Source organism: Crassostrea angulata, chromosome 8 (genome assembly GCF_025612915.1).
Source record: "Crassostrea angulata isolate pt1a10 chromosome 8, ASM2561291v2, whole genome shotgun sequence".
In the NCBI taxonomy this organism is placed as follows: Eukaryota; Metazoa; Mollusca; class Bivalvia; order Ostreida; family Ostreidae; genus Magallana; species Magallana angulata.
This window is the reverse complement of record NC_069118.1, coordinates 1,567,837-1,594,696: the sequence shown is the minus strand read 5'-3', so window position 1 is coordinate 1,594,696 and position 26,860 is coordinate 1,567,837. Positions and strand designations below refer to the sequence as shown.

The following is a 26,860-nucleotide window of genomic DNA, read 5'->3' as shown; positions in this document are numbered from 1 at the left end:
GCTTGGTCAATTTCGTCCAAATGTTTCATAATATCATTATGAACAGGATAAATGATATATTTATCTTGATTTCTTAGATGGTTAATAGTGAATGGGTAAAAATGATAGTAGGGCAAAAAAAGCTTTAGGCTGATTTAAAAAAAAATTATTGTTAACTTTATTACCTATTACATTTCAAAGACATTACATTTCTCATTGACAGGTTAGCCTTGCTGGCTCAGAGAGCAGAGATTTCACTGCAGGAGAAAGAGAAGAAGTCTCGCGACCCTGTGACCCCCTCCCCCACCCCCACTGCTAAAGTCAAGAAGACCCAGAGGATCAAAGCACTGTCCCCGAAAGTCCAGAGGGATGAACAACTTGAGGTAAAGTCTGCTGTTTGCACAAGAACAATGGAGGAAACAATTGATACCCTTTGATTTTTTCAATTTCTTCAACATTGATAATTTTGAATAATAGAAACAGAATTACTGTAGACTCTTGTGAATAGTTAGTTGACAGGAAAGAAGTTGATAGTATGAATTTTCTTTTTGAAATTATGCCTTAAAACATGTATAAAACCACTGCAAGTTTTACTGGTGTGTAACTGGTTCCTTGCAGGGTTTACTGAAGCAGTGTGTGGATGATGTGACCACCATACTTGGTGTCCTTACAGACCAGGCGGAGACCGCCAGCACCGCCGGAGACGTAAGTCATAATATATATATATAAAAAGGAAAACACGCGTATAGCAGAAGTGACATGGATGGGTGATTTTACCTTGTTATAAGCGTAATTTGTTATGTCCGTCAAGTTTACAACATGTAAACAAGTCTCAGGGCATAAAAATCGCTTAGTTGTAAGCGTCAATTCATTATAAGCTTGTTTGATGTAACCATGTTTTACCATTTATACAAGAATCCAGGTCTGAATCAAGTTCATTTTTAAACAGTATCAGACAGAATGTACAACTATTAGAAGGCAATACTCACTTTGCCCATATATGGTACCGATAACAACAAGACAAGAGCGGCATCTTGGTGTCGCCCCATGCATTGTAGGGACCTCTGCTTTTATACCGTTTTATATCTTAATGCTTTTCTGTTGTATGTTACAGATTCCCTTTGAGGTCAGTAGACAGAACATTCGGAATCTGGAGGGGCTGTTTGACCCCGGATTTGGATTCATTCTCCGCGGAACAGACATGGTGACCTGGCTGGTTAAGCTGTTAGCACAGCAGTAGGAACCAGACAAAGGACCAAGGACCAGATTAATTAACATTTAATAAACATATTACACAGACCCGTACCAAAATATCTCTTAAATAAAAAGTGGATTACTATTGTCAAATTTGGGACTTTAATCCAGGAAAAGAGTTGGATTTATTTCCATAAATATCTGTAAAAGTGTACCCATTCTTTGTAAGCATATCTTACGATAAATTTCGACCTAATACTGAAAACTACAGAGACATATTTATCATGATAAATTATAGATATTTGAATTTTACATAAGAAGTATACATTGTACTTCTATACCATAACTGTTAGCTTTGTGAAAATGAGACTCCGTCCAATGTTTATTTCATGGAATTATTTAGAACTAGTTTGATTTAATCTGTGATATTAATATTTTTTGTGTTTTAGATTTATATATCTTGTTTGAAGTTTTTCTTTAAAATGTTGACATGTTTTATGTACAAGTAACTCTGACCTGTTCTTGTATGTTTGAGTATTCTGGAAGTAAGAGCACTAAATAAAGCATGTTTTATGTACAAGTAACTCTGACCTGTTCTTGTATGTTTGAGTATTCTGGAAGTAAGAGCACTAAATAAAGCATGATATTCCACGAGATTGTGTTATCATATGTACAGAAGATCTGTCTAGTCTGGAAAGGTTCTACAGTAACCAAAATGTAGGTTGAACTTTACATTAGCAAACCCAAAATTCTTCACCGTTTCCTTTATGTAAACGTTTTCACCTTTAAATTTACTGTCCTTCAGTGCAATGATCAGCGAGTCCCTAGAAATTTTCCAACTAAATAATATGAAATTATATACACCACCAAAACAGAGTTCTTTGTCAAACATATTTACTCAAAACCTGTGAGCACAAATGCCAAATAATAAATGTAGATTGTCTACCAGAGAAAAACAAAATAAACACAAGGTCTGTACAGCACTCATACAATAAAATACATTAAATATTCCAAATGTTTAACATTTTATAGCACTATACATATCAAATCCATCACAAAGATATGCTGGAATAATTTCTCTACCAGTAGAAAGTACAAGTTTGAATACAAATATCACAGGCGGATGTTTATCTGAAACACAAACAAAACATGGCTACCACATCGCGTGGCTACCTTGCATCTCCTTAGTCTGTCCCCGACACATTGAACACTGCATGGAAAACAGACCAATAATCTCTAATATTGCACAAAACATTGAACATAATGGAATCAAACAAGTCTGAAATTATGAGATACATCAAAAGACAGGAACATATGAAGCTACTGTACATGAAATTCCTGTTTTATACAAAAATGAATTTTATGCTGCAGATATAACATACAAATTTGAAACATAAGCACAACTAGTTCATTGAGATCTCCTGCATTTTCTGTGCAGTTGCTGATTACAATAGACGCCGGCTGGATGATTTAGCGTAGACATTCGTCAATAAGAAAATCCAAGGCATGGTCATGTGACATCTCGGGGATATTTCCCCACAATAACACTTCCTCTCCTAAAAAAAAAAAAAAAAACATGCAGAGTTACCTTTCCTAACTTAGTCATATGCTTAAAACATGATACAGATATAATTATTAAGTCTGGCACCTTAACTGTGAAAATATCATCACTCACACAAGAGTGATGTTATTTTGCTTTCAGAAAACATGCATCGCCTATGTGGAATAACATTACAGAAAGCAAATATCTTTCATAATAAAGTTTAAACTGAAGAGCTAGTGGAAATGACCTGAACATTTTAGAACAAGCATTGCAGAGCTGAATTCAATGGTCATTCAGCTGAGGTTAGAGAAGACAAAAGAAGAATAGGCAAAATTAATTTATTAATGGCCACCTCCCTCCCCTGTTCAAAAGTATGTTTTGTGTTGAGGTTCTACCTTGACAATGTTTAATACAAGATGAAATCGATACTCTGCAGGGATTCATTTATCAAAAAATTCAAACACTCTCACCTTTCTTGTTAAATCTCTGGTAAGGTGATATTTTCTCTGTGTAAAACATCCAGAGATGGCCGTTATTACAGGACTGTAAACAAGTTTTACAGGGCAGCCTCACATTGTATCCAAGCACACTGCCACTGTCAAGACACAGATACAAAAAGTAATAAAAGGATCTTTACTAATGTCTGTCACATTCTCTAATAAAGATCTGCTCATCAGGCCAATTATGTTGAAAATACTGTTGTTACCATACCATCTCTATTTTTTTTAATCAAATGTTGCTATGGTTTTCAAATTCTTTAAACCTTTATTTACCAGCAGATCTATAATGTAATAAAGTCTGCAATGTATAGTTACATAAAAGTCTAGACATGGTAAAAGATGTTGTAAATTTCCTATACCTGTAAACTTAAGACATATCAGAGAGTCCTCAGGGTGTTAACTTATAGGAACAAGGACTTTATAGCGAGCGCAGCGAGGCGGCGCGAAGCGCCGCTCGCGTAGCGAGCTCCATAGACAACGTGTACGAACGGAGGAAATTCGAGTTGAAATCTGCACATTGTTCAAAGAAAATTTTGTGGACCCGCGTGAAAACGTTCTACTATCCCAGTGATCCTTTGCAGTGCATAGCAACATGGCGGAACAGGAAGCGTTTCTAAGGAAAATTCTTACCTGTAAATCGCATACATCATTTTCATTTAACAATAAAAAATCTGTTTAAAACCATTAAAGTAAACAACACATATGCTTACGTAAAAAACTGTACCTATGACGTCATTTCCTTCCCCGAATTTGTCCGACAGTTTACGAAAACTGTCGAGCGCAAAAAGTTAACTATGACGTCACAGTGATCTCGCGTTTTATATCCCTGCGATACATTTAGAGGTGGATCAAGCATCTGTACTGAATGTAACGTGTAGGAAGTACTCAGTATATAGGGAGTCACCGTTAATACTGATACTGCGCTCGCTATTAACGGTGACTCTTTGGCTGATTAGTTTTGTTTTGATGATTTTTTTTTTGCTTAGTAAATACACATGCAAGTTCCATGCTAAATTTATTGTCATATTGATCTAATCATTGTATACGTTAGGTAGGTGACAAAAATTATTAAAAAAGAAAAGTCTAATCGTTATTAGATCTACGTGTAGCCACGTCATTTTGTAATGAATAAATAAAAGAAAAAAATTAAACTGTAAAAATATCTACATGTATTTGTTATAGTTGCATATGTGGTCAAACCTTTCAATAATATTGGATATCACACACTAAAAAGAGGGGGAGGGCACATATGTCTACAACGCTTATATAGCGTACAAAAATTAAAAAGATTAAAAACAAAATTGATGTCACACAGGAAAATAATTAAAACACCGGTAACAACAAGGAACAAAATGAGAAATAACACAGACACACAATTTATTGATTTTAATGATCATTATTAAAAGGTAAAGTAGAGATAAAAAATAAAAAAAACCGGCTTTGTGTTTATCAAAATATTTTAATAGGTCTGTTTAACATTTTATTAATGCTCAGTGGTATTTTTTTGTGTAAGTGTATAAGCCTAGGAAGGGACCATTGGAATAAAAGTTTGATATCTTCCGGTTCCTTGCGGTGGTAAAAGTTTTCGAGACAAAGCCAAATTTTTTTTGGTTTGGTTAAGTCCACGGGTTGCATTTAACAATGATGACATATGTGTGGCTCCTTCTGCGCTCGCCCCAACGGTCACACCGTAAAACATATTACTGGTTAATTTGGACCACATTCTGTGGCTGTTAACCAGACAAATCTGTATTATCAAGTCAGACAGACCATATTACTCGTAGTTTTTGTATGAAAACTCAGTGAAAAGGCACAATTGCAACCTACCAAAAGACACAGGCTACATTTTCGAGTTGACAATTGCAGGAATCTGTTTCAAATCTCTCTCCCGTCAGTTCAACTGAGCTGTGAACAAGAAATAAACGATGAGATCAAGGTTGTGTTTAGACAGATATCCAAGTCAGCATAAATTATAGCAATTAAGCAGCATATGTATTGCATTATAAAATGTATGTATAATCATGATCTCTATTGTTCTAATCAATTAATTTTGAATTTAAACATTTGAAAATCACAGGGTTAATAACACAGTAACCATGGTAACTGTCTTTAGGCTTGTAACATATATCAAACCTTTTCTCCGGACAATCTGTTGAAAACAACTTGGTTTGTGAGTCGGCCACTAGCACAGATTCCATGGCCCGGCGACAAACGTTACTCTCACAATGTCGGCAGTCCAGAAAGAAAACCTCTTTTGAACGGAATTGGGGGTGCATAGATAATTTGTCAGACATTTTCTTTTTCTAAACAAAAATCGCAGTAAAGACAAAAAGTGTTTTCTTGAGCTTTCTCTATGGCGTCTGACAGCTTCGGCCACACGTGTGGTTTCTCTATTTACACTTGTCACGATGACGGGGATTGGTTCTCGATTAAAAACAATTTCTTGTTCCAATCGTTGATTGGTTAGTCGGACTTGTAGTTAAGCAAGTACTCGCTGATGAAATCTCACGATTTCTCGCCGCGTATTACGAGATTTGCAGAACCGATATGCAATACACAGCAGAACGAAGATGCAACCCGAGTAATGAACAAGTTGTTGAACTCTGACTTTTTATAGTTTGGAATTAGTTTTCAAAGGACAAATATGTCTACTGAAAAGAAACCAAAAAAGGAGAAAGAAATCCTTCTAGAATTTGAAAATCAATCAAGAGGTAAGATTTAATAAACGGTTTTATTTTACGCGATGTTGACAAACACGATGATCAGTGTTGAGCATTGTTTAGAATCGATACTCCGGCAGGCGCGCCGCTTTCGGGCAAATATTTCAGTGAGGGGCCGTGAAGTGGTCGTTTCCGACGGGAGTTATCACGGATGGGATTGTAACAGCAGCTGGTATAGTCACTTCCGCAATTATTGACTTATTGCTGAGTGACCTTATTTTACCTGTGTGAAATCAACCGTGACTTGAGTGTCAACTACCCCCATCTCTCATATGTCTGACGATTTTCCAATGCACCACAGGCCTGTTCAAATTAATATTGGTTTTAATTAGCAAATTTCAGTTGAGGAGTAAAGTAATGTCCCATGTTGATTTAACTTTTCATTCAAATCAACATCTTTTGACACTCGGTACCAGGAAGTTGAACTTAACACCAGAGTGTGAAACCACATGTTACCGATACAGTTTTCATAATGACAGCCAAGTTAAATTCAGATGTTTCATACCACAATTTATCACTATCTGCTTTACTGTGGCATTGTGTTGGTTAACTTACAATTTGGGCAACCTGCATTTAAATATAAAGAATTTATAGTGATTTATCATTAACTTTGACACATTTTTAACCATCGTTTTTGAATTACCACTTTATCATTTTATTACAGGCTGTTTGTGTCAACTGATACATGTGAGTGTAGTTTAATAAGTCGCTGTGAAATAATGACGATGACATTGTCACCGAGTTAAGTTCACTTCCTAGCTGTGTAGAAGTATGAAGTGTGTAGACTTCATAAAGTTGTGTGTGTCAAAACAGCCACAAATTATAATGATAGAAAAGAGAAGGAACTCAATCTGATCGAAAACGATTTTTGTTATTTTTAATTGGAAATGAAAACAAAATACACCTGTTCATGTTCATTATAATTAATTTGTCATTTATCAATTTTCATCGATGATTTATTCGCACAAAGTACCTTCACAGTGTTCATGACATATAATGGTCTGAATTAAAAAAAGAATTGGATTCACCCTTCCTGAGAGTTAAAGGAGAACCAGAGGTCACATTATTATAATTAGGACTACACAAAAAATCTATTAATACATTCAGTTATAGAAGTGCATAATTATCCTGTTTTATTGTGTTAAGCATGATATGATTAATACGGAGGCATTGTATGACAACAGAAGATTACGTAAAAGAATAGGGACTGTAATAAAAACATTAGTTTGTTGACTTAACATTCAGTTTGGGGAAATATTACTGTGACTTGCACCCCTCCTTCTTGTCAGTTCACAAAGAAATCCAGATAAAGAACAGGCTCTACTGACCCCAAGCAGGAAGATTTAATGAAGATAGATAATAGATGGAATCCTAAACAAACTGTATCAGATTCTCTGAAAATCAACAATATTTACGTACAATTATAGTTGATGATGACAAATACTCAGTATTTGTAACAAAACGTGATCTTCTCGCATGTACACAAACTGTATCAGATTCCCCGAAAATGGACAATATTTACATACACTGGTTGCCCATGACAGAAGCCTGGTGTCTGTGACGGTTCATGTGATGATATAAAATATTTATTGCACACAGTTAATACTTACTTATCTCCACAGGGGACATATATAGAGTTATTAATGTGATATACAGTTCTTTGCAGATTAAACAATAAGTTTCTGTGATATTTAAACTGTGTTTAAGTCAACCAATCCTTTAAGAGTCAGAATGGGTGGGCATTGTTTAGACATCATGTATATCCTTGATGTAACAGGAAGACTGTAGAGAATATTGAATAGGAGAGAAAGTAAAAGGACAGAGAGAGACAAATAGAGAGAGAGATACATGTACTAAGAGAAAAAGAAAAAAAGAGGGGTCTCATCAGTTTATACATGTTGAACAGGGACACAAGAGACACATGTTTGTACAGTGAATGGTGTGTGGTTGGGGGTTATGATGAGAGCATGGTAGTATTGATATTAAGCAGTGCCTGTAATGGTCCGGGGTTAAGTGCTTGCACAGCTTAGAAACAGTTACCAGACACTACAAAAACCATAAAGGCAAACACTGGGGGGGGGGGGGGGAGCAGGGGCCATACAGCAGAGCTTCCAACCTGTTGCCTCTCAGTCCAAGGCTTGGGGAGGGGGAAGGGGAGGCTTAGAACAGATTGAGAAGCTTTAGAACACTCACCAAGTGGTGCAGACATTCAGCCATTCTTAAAGGCCTTGTCTCCCAAAACTATCTCAATACAAAAGCAGTTTTATAAATGGTCATGTGCATATATAGGGAGCACAATGACTGTCTATGTATTTCTTATGGTACATGTCAAATGTCTATGTGATGCAATGTATTGGCATGAAACAGCCATTATTTGATGCTTTTACCATTCCTTCACAGATACTGTCAGAACAAAATAAATACAAATCTCTCCGGGCTCCCCAAGCTTTGTGAGTTTTGAGCTCCTCTTTCCTGCCTGAAGCTAATTGTAGAATAATCAGAGAGCCTTTGTCTTACACTATCTCCCTGCCATACTCAGCAGACAGCTCCAGGCTGGGATCTCCATGTGAAATATTAATCTACTACACACTTCTAGATCTATCCGAGACCATTCATATACTCCCCAATGTTTGAATTTCTGCTTAGTAGAATACACAGAAATGCTCTCTAGCATTAATGATAGTGTATTACCAGACATTATCAATAGTGTTTACCAGACCAATGTATTAGAATTTACAATTGTATCAGGTGTCTTGACTTTTTGCTGATCTACTATTAAAGCAACATCTAATTTAACCCTCCGTTTTTGAGTTTTTCAGAGCTAAACCAGCTCTGCATCTGGAAATCTTTCAGTTGGTCTTTTAAAAAAGAGCTGGGATATTCTCTGATTTCTGGTTCCTGACAAAGGTTCAATAGATGTAGAGATAAGCTTCTTTAGGTCCCGCTGTGCAGATTTCACTGTTGGATGATTTCAACCCTGTATTTGCTATTCTCTGTGGTATTGGCAAAATCCCTCACTCGGTCATCAATACCAGTATTAATCATCTGAAGAGGGAGAAAAATCTGTAGCACATACAGCATAATCCATGCAATCACTGGATGCATCATTTCACTAATGTTGTATCAGACAGTAATATCGACTCCATTATTAATGAAACAAGGCATCAGGAAGAATGCCTTCATGTAAATTGATAGTATTTACTTCAGAAAAGCCTTGTTTTAGATTTTCATACTTTATTTCAGAGTTTAGTTATTTCACTGTTATTTAAATTTACCAATTAAATCTGTCTCGGGGGCATTATTAATTGGAGATACCTGCCATTTGTAATGAGGAGGAATGTTTGAGACATCTTTTGTGCAAATTTTCTCCATGATGACCTCACACTTCTGTGAAATTGGACCCTTAATCAGATTGTCCAAAGTCTTTTTTGTGCAAAGCTCCTTTGGGATAAGATCCCTTTTCGTCTTATATGCTTTATCCTTACTGTATAAAATCTTTTGCTTTAATTTAATTAACTGTATAATAAGACATTCACCAAAATCCCCATTTCTATTTTTTTTGCTCCCTCTCTTAAAAAGACTGTATGAATTCCTCAGCATTTTCTCATATTTGTGTCAACGATTAAGATTATTTTACTACATGTATCTCAGTGTCTAGTGGTTACCGAGTTTAGAGGTGGTATTATCTCAGTGTCTAGTGGTGACAGAGTATATCAGTTTCTAGTGGTCGCCGAGTTCAGAGGTGGTACTATCTCAGTGTCTAGTGGTTACCGAGTTCAGAGGTGGTACTATATCAGTTTCTAGTGGTGACCGAGTACAAAAGTGGTATTACCAGTTTCTAGTGGACAGCAGGTTAAGGTGGTACTATCTCAGTGTCTAGTGGTCACTGAGTTAAGGTGGTACTAACTACTATATCAGTTTATAGTGGTGACACAGTTGAGGTGGTACTACCTCAGTGTCTAGTGGTTATTGAGTTCAGAGGTGGTACTATATCAGTTTTAGTGGTCATTGAGTTTAGGTGGTTTTATCTCAGTGTCTTGTGGTTACCGAGTTGAGAGGTGGTTTTGTCTCAGTGTCTAGTGGTGACCGAGTTGAGAGGTGGTTTTATCTCAGTGTCTAGTGGTCACCGAGTTGAGAGGTGGTTTTATCTCAGTGTCTAGTGGTCACCGAGTTGAGAGGTGGTTTTATCTCAGTGTCTAGTGGTCACCGAGTTGAGAGGTGGTTTTATCTCAGTGTCTAGTGGTCACCGAGTTGAGGGGTGGTCTGTACAGACCTGTGATATAAGGACTTAGGCTTTATGTGCTGTAAATAACTATTAAGGTTAGAGGACCTCATTCAACGTAATTCTGGTTTTGCCCAATACTTCTTCCTCTGCAGCAGTTGGTTTCATTAAAATGCTGCCATCTGTTTAATAGAAACATGGAATGGTTTTTATCTTGTTGCGTGTCAAGGTTCATCATGTCCATTAGTCGCCATGGTTTCGACTAAAAAGAAAGAAACAAGATCTACTGAACTTAATGAAGGAAACAGAACTGGTCTCAGTTGTGAGAATGCTCCCAGTAATTAAGGAACAGTTAGATTTGAACACGGCATGTTTGAGGTAATTGGGATCTATACTAACTCTATTACTTGTCCCAGACCGCCATGGTGGTACCAGTAACAGCAGTACTAGTCGAGTATGTGTGGAGTGTCTAGCACTGAGTCATAGAATTTGTTGTTTTTAGGGTCTCTACTTCCGAGAGTAGATTAACATTGCTGTATTGTAGGGAGGGTGTGGAAATAAATACATAACACATGCTTTTGTGATTCCGTGTAAAATACATGTAGATGAAGCACATTGTCTGCGCTCTGACTGTCTCTCCTCTCACAACGGGTTGTTGGGGAGGGAACGTGCCTTGTGAATTGTAGTTATAATACATAATGATAAAACACAATGTCTACAAGTGCTCATGGGGACATTGCCCCAATAACATTATTAAACAGTTTCACCATAAAATACTCATTGAAATAACTAATTATATAATCCCTGCTCAGTTGAAATGTGAAATCTCAATCATTATACAATCTATTAAAATATCTGATATGACCTGCCAGGCGTATATGCTGAAATCAAGTTCCCATTTCACACCACACAGGCATCAGTATTTTATTGAACACTTGCAATATGTTGCAGATGTGATTTTTCTTGGTAATTAGGGGCTGCAAAGTGGGAGAGCGGGGTTTGTTTTTAACTTGTGTAAAACAGATGTTTTATTAACGATACTCATTTCTGCTAAATATAGTACACACTGTGCACAGTGTGTGGACTTTAACCTTAGTACAATGTATATATAAGTCTATCAGCTACAGAAGTAGTTATAAGTTTCGGTGACCTTAAGTAGCTCTGTCTGTAGATAAAGTGAGTTTTGTACTTACTAGTGTACAGGGAAACTTTAATATATCATTTATGTAGATATTTCCTTGTAACCACTCTAAGGGGGACTGGTCGGGTGTGGGAATGGAAGTCATTCCTCCATTACAGGAAGCTAGTCAATTGAAAAAGATGATCGATTAAATAGTAAAACACAATCAGGTTTTGTTCTTTATAAAAATTAAACAAACAAAACGAAAATTGTTAAATTTTAGAATTGCATTTTTATATATAATAATTATGACAGGCAAAATCCCCCTCCCCCTCTCCCCACCACAATAATAGTGTAATTAAACCAAGGAGAAGTTCATCTTTAATTATGTGGACTCTTGAAACTCATCACAATTTCTTGTTAATTTTCTGTTGTATATGATCAAATAAGATAGACTCTCTATTAGATTTTTGAGGACAAAGTTTATTAAACTAATTTTCTCTTCCTCATCAGTGATGAAGAGGAAATTAAAGTTTTTAATATTCAAATTGTTGCAAAGCTGTAAATAACAAATTAAAGATGATGAAATTCATACAACTGCCAGTCACTGAAAGACACCAGAGTTATCTCTCTTGCAATGAAAGATATTGTGTAGGATAGGAGTTCATGGCAACTGTTAAGGAAAGGTGATGTGCTCATAGTAAACACTTGGAGGTGATCCCATTAGTAATGCATAAATGTATAATTGTGAACAAATCATGAACTCAGTGTTATTGAGAGCAAGTGCTGGCCTTGTCTAGTCCTCTCAGATACATGATAAATTCATTAATTCTATGACGACAAAAAAAAACCAGGAAGTCAACCTGTAAGCCCCTTAATAACATTGTTTACAGTGGGACCAGGCAGGCAGGCATAATGATAATAATGAAAAAAATAATTGTTTAAAAATGTCAGAGAAATATTTTATATGATGTGTTAAATGAAAGATATCAACATGCATTTAAGAAAAGATTAAGTTTAGAATGCCAATAGAAAGAATCGAGGTAAAGAACACACAGATTGAGTAAATGTATAAAAAGTATTAACATTGTGATATGTGATTCTCGTTGTGGGGACAAGGAGTAAAAACTTCAACAAATCATAATGATTTTCTGATACTGCCAGCTACAGTTGATACCTGTATGAATTGTCTCCCTTTCCCATAACAACTTCTGAGTTCTGAAGCTGGTTTAACACTCTAGCCAGGGAACCTGTAGTAGGAAGGGACGATTTGGTTTTTTTTATGACATTTTTTTATAACAGAAATTAGCATACTTGTATTATATGTCATATTTTCATATATTTATGAAGATTATACATTAGCAACATACATTAGAAAGTTTCAGTGTAATCATGAAACAGAGCTCTCAAGTGTGGACCATGAATTCTTTTAACTTCTTGTAAAGGGTCTAAGGATTAGAAGTAGGTACTAACGTAAATGTAATAGCATTCTATGGAGATTACAGTGCATTGAAGGATGTCATCATGTTGTAGGGAGCAGACATGTTGGAGAACTGGGCGTATCCTTCTGTTTTGGAGACCTGGCATATAAGAAAACTAATATGGGAACTAGACATGACTCTTCCTTCTTTTCTAAGAGCCAGATTGGGATGTAAGAAAACTTATATATTAGGGCCAGACGTGTAAGGCAACTGAACTTGTTCTTTAGATGTGGGGACTAGTCATGTATGAGCATTGTTTGGGGGACCAGAGAACTTGAGGCCTGGTGCCAATGAACAATGAATCCGTCCGTGATGTTCCAGGTATTGACTGGCACCGGCCTGACACAGCTATACCTGCTGCTCTCCTCACTCCTTCCTGATCACAATCAATATACACTGTATACCCACTTTATGTCTGTTTGTAGAGGTACCAGACATGTAAATATTTCATTGAAATTAACATGTGATTGATTCTTTTATGCAAAATATTTGCACATACATGAAGGGTGCTGCAGAAATCTAATTCTTTTGTATAACTTTCATCTTAGAAATTCTCTGTATATGAAAAATAAGTTCTTTGTGTTTCTCTTGTTTCTCTGAAATCAGGCTGTTATTCTCCCAATCACTGAGTACAAAGCTTGGCTTCAAAGCAAGCTGTTCTTTGAGGGACTGTTTGAAGTTGCCTTTTGTGAAATTGTTGACTGAACTATGAACCATAAGCTTATACACAGTCATATGGCAATCTTAATTCGCCACTTAAAACACTGTAAAGTGTTCTATGCTATGATGGCTGAAATGTTTATTAGTGATCTTAATATCCACACCAGTATTTTATTGGACGACAATAGGTATTTACACCTTTTACTTTGGAGACATCTGGCCACAAGCTGAGAACACCTTGCCTCTCTCCACTCTCTGTTATTGCTCTATTAAAAAAGTCAAGATGGGATTGACAGCCCTGATAATTGGTACTTAATGCATTGATAGACAGGGGGGATAATCTACCCTTTGTTTACTACAGAATCTCCTGAGATAAGCTCTCCCGCTCTCCCAGGGGTGTTAATGAGGTGGAACGCCTCAGTGACTCCACTGTGTAACACTGCTTGGTGAGGCCTGACACCCCTAGTGGGAAATAATGGATTAGTCTAGGTCGTTTGATTGTGACCCAGAAAACAATCACATTGAGAGAAGACAGAAGATTGACCAAAGTTGTGTGTTTGACATTGTCACTGAGTGAGGATTTGCTGGCTAATACAGAGTGAGATCCTTCCATTGGAGGTACACAGGAAATTTATTGTCGTGTCACACTTGCCTCCTTGGCGAGACCCGCGAGTCAGCAGTAGTACAGTCTTTATTGATCAGTGGATAGAGATTTACAAAGCGGATTCTCCCCAGTATGCAACAGTCCTTTCTGAGTGGTATATTCTGTGTAGAATCAGCAGTTCCCAGGAATTAGTCAGCTAGGTCTCAGGAACCGGTGAAATGGCCTCACTAGGAACGCTGGACAACCGGCAGTTGTACCTCAGCAGGCAGACTTCCCTACGGAGATCTAAACGCAAGCCTAGCGGCTTCGCTGGTAGTAAGTACGATTAGTTTTTAAACCCTGGCAAAGAGTACATTTTTCAGGTTTAAGTTCTCGGGAAAAATAATGATATTTAACCTCTAAAGGAGAAGAAATATGAATTGTCACAGAGAAGAAGTTATAAATGATTGACCATATACAGGTAATTGATGGGGACTCTGTACTGGGTTAGTTGTGACTGAAGACGAGGCCTGTATTTCTGGGCACGAATTCCGCTGCCCCTCTGTGTATTGTAAGTCAGTACCGGTATTTATGGACCAGTTCCTGTATATTAATGGTCAGGCACTGTGACAACCTGAAACACCTTTGAGGTCTGGAAAACCGGTCGACATTAGACATTTAAATCCAGAGGTGATCAGTAGTGAATACTGAAGCCATGTAGTGGATCCCTCCATGTTAATTATGTCAGACAGAATGAATGAACACCCATAATAACTAGGGTACATGTTTATTCACACGATTGATTTAACAAATTCAATTCATTCATGGCGATTGAAAAAGCTCCCTGTACTTGATATATATACTGTAGTTCTGGTGCAAGGAGAGGGCTAACTGCATTATGTTGTGGAACTTCCTTAAACACCTTCCCCCTCCCCACCCATTCCTCCCCACCTCATCCCACCCCACCCCTTCCTATAAATTATAATACCGTTCCATAGTGTAAGCAGAGGGCTAGTTGACTTTATGTTGGTGAACTTTTCCATGAACACCTCCTCCACCCCACCCCCAACCCACCCCATTCTCTCTAATACCTTTCTACAATTTAATTATTACATAGAAAAGGCGAATTTTTTAATGAAGATGAAATTCCTTGAATGCCTTCTATACAATATATTTTTGTAATGCAGGTATTTATTCCCTTATTGGCAACACAGACTTCATTCATTGATACGAACCCACGTCCCCATCCCACATATAGAAAAGTTCCGATACTGGGAGAATGGTGAATGATGTAACATCAATAGGGTTTGGGACTTCAAAAAAACACAAGGCTTTAATCTAAAATTACAACCAACCACTAGAGAAAATATAGATACAAGCTTCCCATCAGCAGGAAATTGAGCACTTAATGAGATAAGGGGTCCCCTGCAGGGTTGTGTACCATGTGGTGGTGGTGAGGAGGGGGTGGGGCTGTACTTGGGATGGGGATAAACTATTTGGATGTGTGCTTTTGTACCCCATTTTTTAAATGTTAAGTCTCCTTAGAAATTGTTAATATTGGCTTGCTAATTATTGCTCCAGCAGTTACCGAGAAATAACTTGAAGGAAGTTGCCAGGAAGGAATTTGCCCGAATCTGAGTGGACAGGTGGGAAGAAGGGGAAGGGGGGGGTCATTTCTTATGAGACCAAGTTCTCCCTGTCTCTTGGTGAGTCACAAACAGCCTAAATTTGTGAACTTGTGTCATAAAACACAGAAAAACCCTCATGTCAACCACTTCACACACGCATGTACTATTTTAAAGTACATGTATCCGTGTTGAACACAATCTGAACACCTTTCTAATGCTTTAATGGGAAACTATATTAGATTATTACTTTCTGCAAGGGTGCCTAGTGCTAATTATTTCTATCTAAGTATATCTATGTGTAAAGCGATCATTGCTGTTTGTCACAGCCAAGCTTGGAAATGACAGACTTGTGCAGATAAAGGAAGGGTATAAAACATCGACAAAGACAATAAAAAAGAGAAGACTGAGTCACATAGCAATATTTAATATTTACAACATGTCTACAGCACTAGCCCGCGTTTAACCATCAGTGAACTCAAGGTAGAAAATACCTAGCGGCTATTATCATAACTTTTTATAAGCATGCATGTAACAAGACGGAGAGAATGCAAGTCATGAAAAACTTCAAAGGTCTTTTCATTCATAAAACAGGCTGGGTTGTTTGGGTTTTTTGCACATTGACAATGATTAAGTAGTTAGACTGAAATTCGAAATCTGCCGTACTAGGTTCGGTCTGTTTAGATAGACTAGGGTTTTTTAAGGATTAATTTTATTGTGTTTGAACAAAAGCGTTAATTCCTGGTGTTTTGTGGGTAAGGTCACATGATACCCGAGCTTTAATTGAAGGCATGGGTCATTAGATCCTCACCTGATTGAATTGTTATAAGATTGTTATTTTACAGATGTGTATAAATGCTGTAATAAAAATAACCCTCAGTCAGATAGCATCATAGGAAATATCTGTATACAGTTGGCTACCCTTTGTTTGTTTATGTTTGGATTTTGATGTTTCAATGTATGATAAATAAGGAATTTACTGGTAATCCTTGAATTATTTTTAGAAAAGGTTAATAACAGCTAGTGGGCTTGTCTAATGATTGCTAAGCAGTTAGAATCCACACAGCTGCGTTATATAACCCACAGTGTGTGTTTCAGACAATCATAATGGCCGGGCACTATATATATATTGTTACTGTAAGGACTAGTCCACCACAGTATGGAATCATGGACATGGTTTACTTATTAACAGTCCTTGTAATGGCAGAGTAGTGCACAAAATGCGGTGGTTCATGCACTAATTTCATTATTGCACATCTGCACTATACTATGTGACTTAACGTCGTTTGTACCAGGCAGAGTAAATGCCTGAAGCATTGTGACCAAGTATCCCATGACTTTTCATATTGGTTCATACAAAGCACATTATAAGTGATATTTATAAGTACATCTGTTTTGAAGTAGTTTATCTAGATTTAGATAGTAATAAAGATTTGTTTGTAGATACACAAGTGGAGATCGGCTTATAGCTTTGTAATTGAAGTCCTGAAATTCTAGTCATTCTTGTTTGGAGAACATGATTTTGTTTACACATGTCAATCTGTCTCTCACAGATCAATGACTGGGCAGCGGACACTTCATTTGACTTACTCTTTTACAGTAGCATACAAACAGTAGTCAACGGTACCAAGGGACTGTACTGATAAATGATGGTGTTTGATCCCTTTATAAAACCCGTACCAGTCCTATGGTGAAATCATATTGCCTAATTGCAATCCCTCTGGTTTGGGGGAAGGGTTTACATTCTGTAATCCTTGCTCTAGTTCTAGAGTGGGAATCTGTACTGTAATCCCTGCTAGTTCTGGGAGGAATTATTGCTAATTCTAAGGGTGGGATCACTTTGCATAATCCCTGCTAGTTCTGGAGTGGGTTCTCAATTTGTAATTCAATGTTGATTTTGAGTGGGGGTAACCTTTTGTAATCATTGCTAGTTCTAAAACAGATTTTGTGAGGGTGCAATGGGAATTTGTTAGGTGATGAAATGGAGTGTATTCTGCTCAATAATCGTGCTAATCAGAGTTAGCCTTCATTGATCAAGGTAATTAGGACTAACCAGTGTTGATCATGTTAATTGGGCTTTTAGCATGGTTAGAAATGTAAGTGACTAATAGCACTACCCTATATACATGTGATTTGAAATGCCGCAAGTAGCTTATACAACTTAGTAGAAACTCTGAAGTGGTCGAGGAATTTGCTGTATTTTTTAATCGCTCTCCGAGGCCACTCTATATTTGTATGTATGTATGAGTGATCATGATGACTGTTCCAATTTTATAAACATTTCGCCTAAAGTTAGGCCAAGTCACACTTCTTCATGTTAATTTCAGTTGACATCTTTTCCTGTTATACAAATTAGACAAAGACAGTGAATCTCTGACAAAGCTGTTAAAACTTTGTGTGATGTGTAAAATCTATGTGATGTGTTTTAAGCTAGGTTTGTATCTGTCATATAATAGTACACAGGTCATAGACGATCTGACAAATTAGTGAATAACTGCAAGTGTTACATGGAATTTGTTACAAAGTGTTGACTGATATTGCACAAAGTTAAAGACATTTTTCATGTGATGGAATAGTGTTTTTTTTGGTGGTAAATATTTAGATATTTTGAGGTTCGGTTCTGGGATTAGGGTAGGGTGGAAGGAATTTGGATTGGATTGAGTAGGTTTTAATAGTTTTGTGTAGGACTGTAAACTGCCTAAGTGAGCTGTTACAATGGGATTCTCCCCCTCGCCGTGTGATAATTACATTGATTTGGTTATCTGTACACTTACTCCTGTTTGTGACCCAGAATAATGAATGCTCCCGTACTTTTTTCCCACAATCTTTTGGTGAGAATCATCGGCTCTCATAAATGGAGGAATGGATTCTTCTGCCGATCATTCTGATGGTTACCAGGCGGCTGAGCGTTGATTTATTGTATATACAATATACATACATCATAAGTAAATAAACATAAAGGCAGTGCCTGAATATCAGTCATTTAATGCTTCATCTTTGGCCCACTTAACACCTGTCAAAATATTTAGTTGTGAACCACACACACACCTGTAAGGTAGCCCTCACACAATGTAGAGGATAATAAAAAAGTATACAGTGAGGTCAAAGTTCATTATTCATATACAATTATTGAAATTATGAAGCTCTCACTGCAAGGAATGTTTAGTGATCAGGGTTATCTACTCTTGCTCATATCAAGTAGGCTGGGAATTCAGATTATTGTTACTGAGAGGAATTAACATCAAGGAAGTCTATCAGACAGTTCAATCAGTATCTGTCATACTGAAGGAAGACTGGAACATTACATTTATGTACCATATACAGTATTATCAATTGATTGTCTCGTATAAGGGTATTTAGAAGTATTTTCAGGAAATAAATTGTGTTGAAGGTGCTCCAAACAAACATGGTGTTAAACCAGCAGATTACAGCTCTGACTGTACAGCGTTACATAAAACTCTGTGTTTATAAAACGAAGTGAAGTGATATAATTCTACACAAGTCAAGACAGATGTCACTCGTTAACTCTGGTGCTTTAATTACACTACATGCTGTTAAGATGCATGTCTCATTACACACTAAACATCCCTCCTCTCTTTGAAAATCGCATGTGTTGGTGTAAAATGGGGACTGGTATTCAACGTTTTAGAGCTTTATTGGCATAAAATTTTATTGTTATTTAACTTCTACCGTTAAGTGGTGTACAACAAAAATCTTCAGATGTTGTGTTTATAAAATGGTTTCATTCAATAATCAGTAGCATGTAAATGTGAGAAAAGGTGTTTGTAACAGGGATAACCATGCAGTTATAAAGAAATCACTGGTAACTGACCAGCATTCACATTTAATCAATTTGAGACTGAAAATATAATTTGGACACCAAAATGAATGTGGATTGAAGCTAGTGTTCCGATGACCTTTTGACCCTTTAGCAGCCAGGCAGTTCTTTAGGGAGGCTAATGACAGGAATGACTGCCTAAGGAATTAATTATAGAATGGTCTTTCTTTGACCCTGATGGAGGCAATTGATTACTGGGGACTCTCTGATTTTTCTTCCTTCAGCTCAAGGGAAAATTGGTGTAATGTATGTATCAGTAGAGAGAATAGGCATCACAGTGTCTGTACTAGAGCAAACCTGGCTACAGAATTGATATTTAAGAAGGGGTAGGTATAAGACCTTACAGGCAGGTCACCTTGAGGAAAGATTGTGCTATAGCCAGTATAGGTATACTAAGGCAAAAGTACATGTATTCTATAGAGAACAGAGGGTGGGAGACTTAGAGTATTCACCTCACTGTCTGCAGGTCGATCCTGCAATACACACAACAATCACCATTGATAATCTGTCAGTGAGTGACCAACTACTCATTTGGAAGACTCACAGTTCTGCAGCTTTAGTTGATGGGGCTGAATTAGATGCACTAAGATCATTATACAATAAACCACACTGATGAATGTGTAATAATCTGGCAGAGCAAGAATGGGTGTCTCCTCAGTAATAAATTTGACCATAACCCAGACTATAACAGGGTCAAAATAGTGAATGATACTGAATGGTATGAACCCGGGTAATGAACACCTTCTGCAAACCTCAGTCATTGAGCTTGGTAAACAATGGATCTCGTATTCTTTTTAACCATACCTGGGATGTATATTTTTACCCACAATATACCAGGTAGTACATTATTCCATTGATAAATGGTTTAGGAGTGCAGATTGCTGATTGGACTGTCTGTTTAGTGTTTACCCAGGCTGTAGATGGTGTGAATTAAGAGCCGTAACCCCACACAGGGGTTATGTGTTGACATGTGTTTACAACTACCTGTTAATGAGATTTACCTGTGATTGTCAATCTCCTGTATAAGTCTTTGGGGGGACAGTGTACTGCTGGGATTGTATGTTGCCCCCCAGGGTAACACGGACCAGAAAATCTAGGTCATTGCATTCATAAACCACACGAGTTGCTCAACTTTGTCTAATAATGACTTTAGTATATATGCCCGTGCACACAATATATACCACAGGGAAATCTGTACTACAGCAGCACATATTACACACTGTTGGCAATCAGATGATGGAGTTAGTACACAACCAAGCTGTAAAGATTGATTTGACTGTTTGGGATGCCATTGTTGTTCTAACTTGCGTTCAAAATTAAGTTATTGAGGCCAATAACATATCTGATTTATCACCGAGATATTGATTATGTGTTAAAGTTTTTGTAAAAAGCAGAATTTGGGTAATCCAACTCTCTTGCGTTGTTATTAACTCGTAATGACTTGGCAGAAACTTACTATTGGGAGGCACAGCCACTGAAAAAAACAGTCAGTTGGAGGGGGGGGGTGGGATTCTGTGGGGTCATTATATGAATGTGGGTCCTTGGACAGTTTAGACTACCAAGGCACAAAGCATTTGGTCACTGGGATAGATTCTGAAGCTAGATGACATTTCACATCCCATCAAAATATTGTTAATTGATAATATATTACAAAACCAATACATTAAAATGTAACCTTTTACATTCATGCATGTTGGAAATACTTGCTATCAATGACTGACATTCTAAATGCTTCTGCTTTCTATGTTTTGGAACTTGTAATTACATTTTGTTTGGGTAAACCAATGGCTATATCAACCCTGAATGATGACTGACTGACCAAGTGAATAGTTATAGTATAAGTATAGTTACATGTAAGTGACAATAAAAGAATGTTATTAGTACAGGAGTGGGGTAGGGGGTGGACATGGTTCAAGCTTCAGTGACAATAACTGTGGATTTAAATGGAGGGTGGGTGGGGGTCAAGTACCTGACCTGTGTGTGAGTGTTTGATTGATGTACAAGTGACTGTGTGTAATAATACACATCATGTACACACACTCCGATAATGACCACTTATAATACATGTCCCCAGGTTGATGTTTGTGTGATAACGTAGACTACACTTACAAGGGGCGGTGAAATTTCTCGTAAACCTATGACCCCAGGCTAGAGAGGGGCTACATCCGTCTACCACCAAAACACACACAACAGGAAAACCGTAACAAGGCCGGCCCTGCTTAACTGATTATAGGGAAATATTTATTGGAGTGAATTGGTTGTTAGTGTTTGGGTCGATGAGTACAATGGGCCGTAGATTGTCTGGGTATTGATTGTGTGATCCTGGAGTCATTGGGAAGTCAAACAGACTCATTGTTTTTGTGAGGGGAGAGCTGTGACATGGTTTCAGTGTTGTGAAATAAGGCCAACTCTCTCTCACTCTGAGGCTGAAGAGTGTTGTGTATTGTCAGATTCTCTGTGTTGTCAGTCACTGTTGTTAACAGTCACTGTTGTCACTGAACTGTTGTTCCTGTAATTACAACCCCTGACGTTTGTAGTTGTTCTGACTAACTGCCTCCCCTCAGTAAAGACAGGTACCCCAGGATTCAGTGTGTGATTGAGGTGTAAACTGGTGCATGTCCAGACTTCCGTGCTGGTTAACATCTCGCAGCCTCACTAAGTGCCCTGGATATATTGTGCATCATGTCTTACGCTGAATTAATCACCATGAGAAACCCAGTAGCTGTGAATTTCAACATACATGAGGGGGGAAGAGTCACCTTTCATCAGAGTTCCTTGTGGTTTTGAGTTTGCTGACTGTGTTGTTGTGGAGGTTTGAGTGATATTTCATCATCTTGGATGTATTGAAACTTGGTGAAGAAATTCTCAAGCTGTTTCCTAGAAAGGTGATAGAAAGCCTTGGCTTGGAGCGTAGCCCTGATAACACGCGATTTGTGGGGGGAAGTAAAAAGTCATACTGATCAAAATTCTTGATAAAGAACTTCAGCTGCATCTGTGATGCAGTTCTGAAAATATTGAAATCTCCAAAGCAGGCGGGAATTCTCTCTGTGTGTCTGACTTTCAGGGAGAGAGAGGGGTAGAGTGAGTGTGCCAAAGCCTGTACTGTAGTCCTGGTCCTCCATGTTCAAAGGTGACATTTTATATCAAAGCCCTCATACAATACACAAAAAGGATTTTCTAGTGAGGGCTTCCGTGATGATCGATTTCAGGGAGATGTGCGATATTGAGGATAAATTACATTTGGAATTCACCCTTTGTGTATTGGGCGTGCGTTGGTAAAGGAAATACAATTTTGTGTTTTCTTCCTGTAAATTGAAGGAGGATTCAGAACTTGCTGCCTAGAGTCAGGACTTGAGGAAGTGTCTGGCTGCTGTGTGTAGATACAGAGTTAGGGGGTCAGTCTTCACGTACACATCGCTGTGTTTACATTGCCAGAGTATCTCTCATTCATGAGTGGATTGTTAGCAGTATGAATGACTGCATCAATGTACGTGTGAATTAAGGGCCTCCTATCTTATTGATTCCCGTGTATTTGCAAAGTGGGCAGGATTTATCTGTCTGCTCACTTTTTGATATTAAATAAAAAAGGGATCTCTGTAACCACAAAACATGCCTGCCCGACAGAGGACTTCTATTTTCGCGTGCACACGGCCGATGGACGTTGATTTTGTTCCTGGAAAAATTAAGATCATTGGTAAGATTATCATTGTTGAGCTGAATTTAGGATGAATGTAATATAGAAATGTTTCCCTTTTGTAATTGCCTTATTGTAGCAGATTAATGGCCTGCCTCAGGAAACAGTTTGTGTCCTATATTTCTGAAAAGGAAAAAAAAAATATGGGGATGGGTGAAAGGGGAAAACAGCTGTTATGTGTATCCCAAGTGCCCTTGGTAATTGTTGGTCAGCATCGTTAATATGTTAGAGTAGTATGTGTTTGAGTGGTGGAGATGGAGGGGGTATTTGTAGAATGTGACTCAGTGAGGGGGTGAGTCTGGGACACCTAACACATCAACAGCTGTGTGTGTGACAGAGTGTAGGTAGACCCCCACTACAAAGATCCGCTTCTGTGTGGATAGATATCTTACTGGTGTACTGTGTAACTCGAGACTAAGTCAATCACGGTTAACTGACCATTGAGTATTTTATAGTACTTAACAGAAAACAATAACATCTGTATCAGCCACACCTAAAGGGGGTCAGTCAGAGAGAGAGAGAAAATGTGGAGACTGACAGAGAGATGGGGAGAATGAGAGATAGAGAGAGAGGGGAGATTGTCTTTCACTTGGTATATTAATAGTACAAGATATTAAAATTGCACTATCATCAAATCTTGAACTGTTACCATAATAATAAACAGGGAATACGGTCATCACTATTTAAATTAGACTTTGTAAGAGTAGCAATGTTGACACTAACCCTGTATCATTATATCATTATGACAAGATTTACAGTATCTGTCTATGCTGTATTTACTTACCTATATATATAGAACCTTCAACAAGTTTGACTGTCCTCAAATGTTTACTTCTTTGTTGATTTGTGTACTAAAGGTACACGAAAAATCCAGTAATGCTCAGTTATATTTTAACAATGCTTTCCATGGTATTTCATAGGGGTATGAAGGAAGGGAGCAATGCAGAAAGACCTTATCAGATTGTGGTGCTTTGCAGTTTATATGTAAAAATATTTTGCAATATTTACTACTTTCAAAGCCAGTACGAACCACAAATAAAGCACTTGACTATCAGTATTTATATTTCTGTCTCAAGATCTCTCTTAGATTGTGTGTATGAAGTGAGTACAAGTACGGTATTTTTATAAATACAGTGCTCTCAGTGGATATAGATAATAGTACTGTGACAGTTTGATGACTGATTCCTACTGATCGGCCGAAGCATTGACCGGTGGTATCTGTCATCAGGGTGCGGTCTCTGTTGTCAAGGCTGTCATAGTAAGAAGTCTGTAGGAGACTTATAATGCTGTGGCCATGGTGCAGTTCTAATCTTGTCTCTCCATTGATTCAGAAGGAACTGGCACCTGGAGCCATTACTCCTATCAGGGAATCCACTCAGATTTCTACTTGTCAATCAGACTACACTTCTGTACATTACAAACTCAGAACCATTCCCTGATAAATATCAGATATTTTCAATAAGTTTGCAAAAGTCTGGTTTCGTAGGAAGCTGCATGAATGGAGAGTTAACTGTAAAAGATATTTTTTTTCCATATCTTAGCTTATAGATATGGATTCAATCAAATAAAAACAAATCAAATCAAAATGTTTGTCAACATTGCATATTTTACAGATTATAACACAACATGATAAAATATAAGAGAAGTAATACCTTATCCCAGTTTACATTTTATTCTTCTATTAAATTATTGGTTCTTCTTTTTCAGATGTGAGGAGCCAGCTCAACGAACAACTAAAATGTCTGGAGAGCCGACTGGAGGTCCAGGTTGCCATGGTGACAGAACTACAGGACTTTTTCCGCCGGTTATCTGAGGTGGAAATGGAGTACTCCAGGAGTCTGGAAAAATTAGTCAAAAACACAAAGTTAAAACATCGGCAGGAAAAACAAAAGTAGGTCCTCTGTTGTCAGCAGATTCAAAACTGACATGGAAGGAAGACGTTTCATGTTGATATGAGAATCAGAATTCTTTTACATTTTGAGGTTAAAACTAAAAGGTTAAATACTGTTTTGTTGGACAACTTTTGGTGATCTTGCACTCTCTAGGTTTTTTTAGAGATGTGTATATTTAGGAAAAGTATAAAAGACCATGTACAGTACTGACATGGTATATTACTATGCGATTTCAAGTTATAAATTGACCTTATTTAACCTTGACCTCTGTAGACGAGAACACTGGGCGCTATTTTCAACCTTCACCACATGGCAGCAGGTTCTGGACATCACAAAGAAAGAGTCACGGGACCATCAGACGCTCAGCGAGATCTATGGCAACCAGATGGTGCAGCGTTTCAACTCTATCATGGACAACTCACAGCGCATTCACAAAAACGTAAGACTCGCTGCCCAGTGCTAAGTTTTTCAATCATAGATAACTCACAAAGCATCCACAAAAACGTAAGACTCGCTGCCCAGTGCTAAGTGTTTCAATCATAGATAACTCACAAAGCATCCACAAAAACGTAAGACTCGCTGCCCAATGCTAAGTTTTTCAATCATAGACAACTCCCAACATACACAAAAACATAAGATGCTATATTCACGGCTAACTAGTTCATTATGGACATCTAGCAACACATTCACAAAAACAAAAGACTTGCTGCCTATAATGCCATCTAGTTCAATACTGGACAATTCGCATTGCATCAATTTGACCAAAACTCAAGACTGTACTCACTGCCTTTTAGTTTAATTGCAGTGCATTCACAAAAACGTGAGACACTCTGCCCACTGCTAATTAATGCAGCCAGTACAGACAGAAAACATGGCCGCCCTTGCATTAAACCACAAGATATGCCAACTCAGTTCATTATTTTTTCTTGAAGTAAAAAGAGTCTTAATTCAAAGTTTTTTTTTATCTTTAAAAAAGCCATAGATTTGATATCACGATCTTGGCATCGTAAATCAGAGTGATATGTGTGGATACGGAGGGGCATCAATAACTGGGGGTTCAGGGGAAGTTCACCTCAAATCAGTCCAATTTCTGGGAAGTAACGAACCTCCATTCAGACTCAATGAACTCGAAGCCTGCCTGAATTTATTAGGATTGAGTAATTAGGAAGCTCTCAAACAGAAAACTAAAACAGTCTTCTTACATTGGGAATCCCTTGATGGGGGTCACTGTGGCCAGTGGTTGCTCCTGGTATATATGTACATGTTGTAGAGTATAAAAATTGTTTAATGTTTTCCTTGCTGTTTTACTATTTCATGGATATCTTAGAATTGCATGTACTTGATCTCATTAAGTGGGTAGTACTAGTTCTTCTGATGGATCCTCTGGTTAGCTTCACCTATTTCTCACATGGATGTTTACATATGTATGCTTTAGAGACTGATATCTTATAACAATAAGTTGATGCTAACTTGACCCTCTGAAAAGGAGGATAAGCTCACCTAGTTTGGATGGGTCAAACTTTCTGAATCACCAAACTCGTGTCCTGGTACACAGCTGTGTAGAATATCTCATGACTAAATCTGGAAGGATGAGAATCTGCTTCATCATTTCCTATCAGTGGGTGATAAACCAATGACAGTGCCAGCATGTTCCCCATGTGTAACAGTCAGCTCACTGACCACATGACCTAGATGTGTGTGTGTGTGGGGGGGGGGGGGTCAAGGGGTGGAATGGACATGACCCTGAGTCATCTTGTTTCCTGGCTGTGGGCCTGACCATAGTCCTCTGTAGCAGTAAGCTTACTGATC

The 26,860-nt window shown here is 37.7% G+C and overlaps 3 protein-coding genes across 16 annotated transcripts in view; 2 read left to right on the top strand and 1 right to left on the bottom strand.

Moving 5' to 3' along the window:
• The window catches only part of LOC128159420 (cilia- and flagella-associated protein 54-like), a 46,026-nt gene extending 44,199 nt beyond the window's left edge, over positions 1 to 1,827 (top strand). For all 6 annotated transcript variants that reach the window (XM_052822503.1, XM_052822504.1, XM_052822505.1 and 3 more), the window contains 3 exons: positions 203 to 362; positions 598 to 684; positions 1,094 to 1,827. In XM_052822503.1, the coding sequence (XP_052678463.1) occupies positions 203 to 362; positions 598 to 684; positions 1,094 to 1,219 (373 nt within the window). In that variant the 3' untranslated portion in view covers positions 1,220 to 1,827. The remainder of the gene's footprint in view (positions 1 to 202; positions 363 to 597; positions 685 to 1,093) is intronic.
• A 223-nt stretch (positions 1,828 to 2,050) lies between these two features.
• Positions 2,051 to 5,635, bottom strand: LOC128159425 (protein FAM72A-like). The gene is made up of 4 exons (XM_052822518.1): positions 5,350 to 5,635; positions 5,044 to 5,121; positions 3,187 to 3,311; positions 2,051 to 2,729 (listed from the first exon to the last, which is right to left on the bottom strand). Exons 1-4 carry the CDS (start codon positions 5,508 to 5,510, stop codon positions 2,644 to 2,646), a joined length of 450 nt encoding a protein of 149 aa, XP_052678478.1. The 5' UTR covers positions 5,511 to 5,635; the 3' UTR covers positions 2,051 to 2,643.
• Positions 5,636 to 5,728: 93 nt separating this feature from the next.
• Positions 5,729 to 26,860, top strand: part of LOC128159423 (SLIT-ROBO Rho GTPase-activating protein 1-like) — a 47,231-nt gene continuing 26,099 nt past the window's right edge. For 2 of the 9 annotated variants that reach the window (XM_052822508.1, XM_052822509.1), the window contains exons 1-3: positions 13,853 to 14,338; positions 24,867 to 25,050; positions 25,325 to 25,490. In XM_052822508.1, the coding sequence (XP_052678468.1) occupies positions 14,242 to 14,338; positions 24,867 to 25,050; positions 25,325 to 25,490 (447 nt within the window). In that variant the 5' untranslated portion in view covers positions 13,853 to 14,241. Of the gene's footprint in view, positions 5,928 to 13,849; positions 14,339 to 21,447; positions 23,160 to 24,866; positions 25,051 to 25,324; positions 25,491 to 26,860 lie in introns of those variants that run through there. The other 7 variants (XM_052822513.1, XM_052822507.1, XM_052822510.1 and 4 more) reach the window with 7 other exon arrangements.

Excerpts from the sequence above, each read along its gene's own strand:
- LOC128159425 (XM_052822518.1), bottom strand. The coding sequence starts at position 5,510 with ATGTCTGACAAATTATCTATGCACCCCCAATTCCGTTCAAAAGAGGTT. Across the intron at positions 5,122-5,349 it reads ACAGATTGTCCGGAGAAAAG|CTCAGTTGAACTGACGGGAG; the intron begins GTTTGATATATG and ends TCTTGTTCACAG. Across the intron at positions 2,730-3,186 it reads CCAGAGATTTAACAAGAAAG|GAGAGGAAGTGTTATTGTGG; the intron begins GTGAGAGTGTTT and ends TTTTTTTTTTAG.